The 6,172-nt window shown below is 29.9% G+C and overlaps 1 protein-coding gene across 11 annotated transcripts in view; it reads left to right on the forward strand.

The window, feature by feature from the left end:
- LOC102673856 (cytochrome b5 reductase 4) overlaps positions 1 to 5,753 on the forward strand; it is a 21,572-nt gene extending 15,819 nt beyond the window's left edge. For 10 of the 11 annotated variants that reach the window (XR_421852.2, XR_004150574.1, XR_004150573.1 and 7 more), the window contains 9 exons: positions 799 to 899; positions 998 to 1,163; positions 2,223 to 2,485; positions 2,570 to 2,792; positions 3,194 to 3,488; positions 3,968 to 4,054; positions 4,129 to 4,287; positions 4,368 to 4,601; positions 4,780 to 5,753. Coding sequence is in view for 1 of the 11 variants with exons in the window: in XM_006616237.2 (XP_006616300.1) it covers positions 799 to 899; positions 998 to 1,163; positions 2,223 to 2,485; positions 2,570 to 2,792; positions 3,194 to 3,488; positions 3,968 to 4,054; positions 4,129 to 4,287; positions 4,368 to 4,422 (1,349 nt within the window). In the remaining 10 variants the exon portion in view is untranslated. Of the gene's footprint in view, positions 1 to 798; positions 900 to 997; positions 1,164 to 2,222; positions 2,486 to 2,569; positions 2,793 to 3,193; positions 3,489 to 3,967; positions 4,055 to 4,128; positions 4,288 to 4,367; positions 4,613 to 4,779 lie in introns of those variants that run through there. The other variant, XM_006616237.2, reaches the window with a different exon arrangement.
- Positions 5,754 to 6,172: the final 419 nt, after the last annotated feature.

Here is a 6,172-nt window from a genome sequence, read left to right on the forward strand (position 1 = left end):
CAACCAGGAGAGAGAAGGGAACAATATAGGGCAATCGTTGAACGTCCGCTTTTAGTTTGATTAAAATTTACTTTCCCCCGTCCATTGTTCCCAACGTTGAATCGTTCAATATTTATTTTTATTCCTATCACGATCCCTGCGCCGCCTGCCTATTTTAATTCCTACGTATGAAATTCGCCGACGTAATTTTGCGATCGCGCGTGACCCGACATACGAAATCAACGATGACTCAGAAAAATATGAGGAAATACTTCAATCATTACGCTGAATATTAAAAAGAGCAATAACTATGTGAAAAAAGGAAAGATAAGAAATAAATTAAATACGAATTATATGTTGTATAATGAATTGATAATGAAAAAAGGAATAAATATTTAAATAATGAATTCGAACAAGTCTCAAGATCATATTAAAATCAGTTATTATTAGCCATTAAAAAAAAAAAATCAAGTTGACTTTTTTGTTTTTTATTGATAAAAAGAATTTTTTTACAAATTTATAACACGCAATAGTGTTAAATTCAATTTATTCGAAACGAATTTCGAAATCAATCAATCTCTTTCCATTTAAGAAAATAATGATCTTTACATTTGTCCGTTGAAAAAAAAAAAAACACTTTTTTCACATTTTGAACACAGCAATTTGTTTTCCTATGTTCTCCTCCTAAATTTTGAAATTTACCAATTTTTTCTCAAACTATTAGAAAATGCTACAATTTATAAAATATTGTAAAAATACTTTCAAAAATACTTAAGAATGACATAACGTAATAATTAATAATTACGTTTCAACTTTCAGGAATCGTGTTCAACGTGACACGTTACATGGATTTCCATCCAGGAGGTATAAGCGAATTGATGAGAGGGGTCGGCAAAGACGCGACCAAACTGTTCGAAAGCGTGAGTCCAATCAATATCCAATCCATTAACGATCAACGATCACAATCTCTCGTTCGATCGACCATTATTTTTACGTACCCATAGATCGTCCGTTGCAGGTGCACGCTTGGGTCAACTATCAGAGCATCCTTCAGAAATGCGTGGTGGGAAGGCTGAGCCGTGGCTCGATGACCGGTTCCTCCTCGTCCTCGATGGAAAACCCTGTCTCGGCCACCACCAATTGTTCATCGACGGCGCAGAACCTGATAACGACAAGTTGCACGAGTGAGTAGAGAAAGAGGACCACCTACTCATTGTGTCATTCGTTGCGATAAACGAGAATGTCCGGAGAAAGACGGAGGACCATTCTTTCTATGGTGTATTGTATCAATACGAGAAAAGAGAGAAAGAGAGAGAGAGAGAGAGAGAGAAAAGGAATTGTCGGCTTTTAAAATGATTTTATATATAGGAAATAGATGTAGCAAAAAAAGGTCGATAAAGATTCGTGAACTTTATTGAATTCGTTAGAATATATAAATGAATGCATGTATGTTGATGATGTTGATTGAAGAAATAATGATAGTTTAGTTGTGATGAATGTTGCAAATTTGAAAAAGAATCTGAAATGTTCAACGAAAATGAATTATTATGAATATTAGTTTCACGATTTACGATTTGGAGTTACAAAGTTTATGTAGAAATCACGAGTTGCATTATCATTGATTGCTTGATTGTTATTCAGAGATAATACTATTTAACATTCTATTTTTATGTTTTATGCCATTTTTATGTTGAATGAATGTGAATGTTGACAGATACGAGTTATCGAATGTAATATTTATAAGTAATTAATGGAAGGAAAAAATGAATATTCGGCTTTTAAGTGATTGAATATCATTTGGAAATATTGAAAAATATAAGTTTAATATCGAATGTAATGTTTGTGATTGGTTATGTATAAAATTAATGGAGGAAAAAAAAAATAGATATTCGTAAATCTTTAAAATGATTTTATGACATATATTGAGATCTAATGTTGAGAGATATGAATTTTCAGATGCAATGTTGTGATTTACTGAATAGATTTAAAAATTCAGAAATTTCTTTTTTTTAAAGATTGAGTAATATGTACTGAAGAATTAAAAGATCAAGAAAGTTGAAATTTGAAAAGAATAGAAAAAGAGAAAAGATTTTCTGTTTCTATTTAAATTTAGTAATTTGAATTTTTGTCTTGTTGGAATTTATGTGTAGAAAAATAATAAAATATTAATACTGATATTATAAAAAAAAAAGAAAAAAAAGAATTCAAAGATATTTTGAAAACTAAAAGATATAAATTTTTAGCTCATAGTACCAGTCAAGAAAACGTGTCAGACGGTGATTTGTCGAATATAAAAATGGATTGGAGGCAGACATCCAACACGATCACGTTATTTTACCAAACTGTTCGAGATTATCCTGGTGTGAGCTATCAATTAAGTAGGATAAGCGACTCGAAGTTGATATTCAAATTATTTTTCGAGAAGGACATAATAACGCATCAGCTGGAACTGACAGCGGAAATAAAATGGCCGCCGATGTGCACCAAAAATTTCGACACGATGGAGGTGATGTATTTTTCAATTCCATTTTGTTAAATAAGAACTTAACATTTAAAATAAATAATTCAATTTTACTTCTTTCCTTTGTAGGTCGATTTTACATTTACGAAACAGAAGAAAGAGATATGGAAATCTCAAGGTAGTCAAACGATATCCAGGGAGACAAATACGAATAATCGAATTTACAAAGAATACGAAGTTGTTACGAATAAACCTCTTTCCAAATTAGTTCACCTATTGGTCGTTCGAGCGAAAAACTTTTTGCAAATGGTGCCCATTGGCAGACACGTAGAAGCCAAGATGAACGTCATGGGTACATATTTGTTCCTTCCATTAGCTTTTCTCTGTCATCAAAGATTTCTTAATTGTGATTCATAATTCATTGATTCGTTGATTATATAATAATCAACGAATAAACTTCAGAAAAATAATGCATATTAAATAAGTGTTTACTAAGAATATTATTAAATTTCAAATTTGCATATTCTAATAGTTTGTATATTATCATAAGACGTACTTTTAATTTTATAAGAACTTGATTGAAAATTTATTTATTCTTTGAATATCAATTAAGAAGGTTAATAATTAACTTGAAATCAAAATAAATTTCAATATTTTCACTTTGTTTCTATCATATTAAATTTTTTATATTTAACTTTTTTATATTTAAACTTTTCATTCCATGGATAAAATTACTAAATATTTTTATTTCAGGGATGGAAGTATCACGATCGTACACGCCTGTCTCACCGTGCCTTCACCCTGACGACATAGCGCCGAATTACAAATCCGATTGTCTGTGTTTAATGATCAAAAGATATCCCCAAGGTGCTCTCAGTCCGTCCATAACCGCTCTTCAGATTGGCCAAACCTTCCTCTTGAGCAATGCTTTAGGTGCCTTTGTAATAGAATCCTTCGATCGTTATTCTGTCATTCACATGCTCGCGGGTGGCACCGGTTTGACAGCGATGCTTGGCATCATTCAACGAGCTTTGGCCAGACGCAGCGTGTCAGTATCTCCTTCGAATCATTATTCGATATTTATAGAGTTTGTTATACAAGGTGTACCGGATAAAAATGGATATCTTGCATGCCAAAATATGTATTTATCGAAAGTATAGAATTATGAGAAAAATTTGTCGAATAGAAATTTTTTGATGAAGAAGTATCATCACGCGATATGAAATATGTAATATTTATTGAAAGCATTCGTGATAGTAGATTTTATTGAATCATCTAGTACAGCTCATTTGTTTGAATCATGTGGCGATGAAAGTTTGTGCATGAAAGATTTTTGGCATGGTCGAACCTATATCTCTTGAAATTGTACTAAATCTGGCATAGCGTGATATGTTCTGCGAAATTGCAAGTAGTTTGTTAGATTTATAGACCACTTGTTGGATTATAGATCGCCAATGTTAATTTATCACAGTTTTCACCAACTTTGTTTGATTTAATAATCTTTTTTCTATTTTGAAATTTTTTCAGGAAGACTATAAATTTACTTAACTTCAATAAAAATGAAGATAGTATGTTTTACGTGGCGGAGTTAGAAAAGGCTAGTGCAGATAAAAAGTAGGTATTTATTAATTTATTATTTCTCGTAATTTTGTATTTCATTTTTTGAATGAAATAATGACACGTTTCAGATTAAAAGTCACACATATCCTTTCGCAAGCCGAAAGCACATGGACGGGTAGACGTGGCACGATATCCGATGATTTATTAAAGGAATTAGTCGCAGAAACTTCCCCTGACGCGTGTGTTTTTACCTGTGGACCTCCAGGATTCATACAATCCGCGAAAAAGTAAATGAAAATGATTCAACATCCTTATTTCTCTTCGACTTTCTGATTTATAATTAAAATTTTGAAATATTATCTTTTAGATCTCTTCAAAAACTTGACTGGAAACCCTACCAAATGTACGAATTTGACGATTAAGTGCACTCATCGAGAATATATCTCTCTCTTTTGATACCAAATGTCGAAACATTTAACGCATGATGGAAACATTGGTATTCTTTGAGAAAAATAATTACGTATCATGTTGTCGAATTTTTAAAAAGAATCTTTTGGATACTTTTACTCCTATTTCCGCCCACAGCCTCAGTATCGTGCATGTGAGTTCATTCATAGAAATGAATTTCGAATATATTAAACATTTTGAAAAGTGAGCAAATTTTATTTCAAAAATTATTATATATATATATTTTATGTATATTTAATATGAATATAATTTTATTAAAATTTACATATTGAATATCAGAAGAAATTCATGTTTTTTTTTTTCTTTTATAGAACTGATGTCTTCCTTTTGTGTAATTTCTTCGTTTTAATTTTGTTAAATTACAAGATTATGCCAAATGCGCAACAATTGAGAAATAAAGTTCTATTTAATGCAAATGCTCACTTTTTGTATTATATTTACAAAATTCGAAAAAAAAAAGAGAAAAACGAGAAAAATAAATAAGAAAAAAAATAGGAGTAAGAGTCACAGATGAAAGTCTTTGGATTCTATGGGACGAACTGTGTGTATAAGCGTCCATGAATGTACTTTCTATATGAAAACAAATTATTTTTACAAATGTCTTTTAATCTATCATCCAGAGAACTGTATTTTGAACGATTTATCCGAAAATATTCACAAATATCTTCGGACGTAAACCAATTCGAAACGATCATGGTGCTATTTTTTAATCCCTTCGTGCTCGATTTTACGTATAAGATACATTCACATACTTGATACTTTAATAGTGGAACTATCAAATCCATTAAAAGATAAAAATATAATTATATATATATATAAAGAAACAAAAAAAAAATTAGATCATGAAATGGTTAAATAAATATATATTTCTTAATTATATTCGAGAAAACTTATCTTTATTCATTCTTTACGAAAAAGGTAAAGATTAAAGATATTTAATTTCTATGTAAAAAATTAGAATGATAATTAAAAAAAATTCCTTTCCTTTTGAAATAAATTGTGTGCCAAAGAGAGGCCTTAGAACTCTGAATGAATTCATGTAACCAATAATATGGCCTAATCACGATATTAAGTCTTATTAATCATTTATTAGATCTTAATTGATTTAAAATTTATAGACAGGTAAAAAAATATCAATAATAATTCATTAAAATTTTTAATTTGATCGAATATCAATACAACACAAATAATATTGTTCAATACTTTTAACTGAATCTATCTAGTTTCTATTCTAGTTTCTAAAAATAACTTTATAAAATAATTTCTAAATTTCGATCTTCGATCTTCGATGATCTACAAAAATTAAAAAAAAAATATTTAAATTCTCAGGTGTGTGTCCAGGTGAATTTAAGACCTAATAAATGGCTAAGATCTAACATAGAAATATTTTAAAATTAACATAGCACAAGTATCAGAATTATAATTCTTCGATCCTTACCTGTAATGCTACGAGAATTAAAATGGTATGATAGAAATGATAGACAAGAAATCCTTGAAGAATTTTTATCGATGAAGTTTCGTCAGATTTGACCATGTAAAATGGAAATTGATGTTAGAAAGAGAAAAGTACTTATATATTTCAATGTTGGAAAGCGATGCGGATAGTTTTATTCAAGCATATTCGAGTACGGACCACTTTCTGCATTTACGTACATGTTAAATACGCCTATATATATGTATATGTGTGTACATAGTTGTTATCAG

This window comes from Apis dorsata, unplaced genomic scaffold (genome assembly GCF_000469605.1).
Source record: "Apis dorsata unplaced genomic scaffold, Apis dorsata 1.3 scaffold_256, whole genome shotgun sequence".
NCBI lineage: Eukaryota > Metazoa > Arthropoda > Insecta > Hymenoptera > Apidae > Apis > Apis dorsata.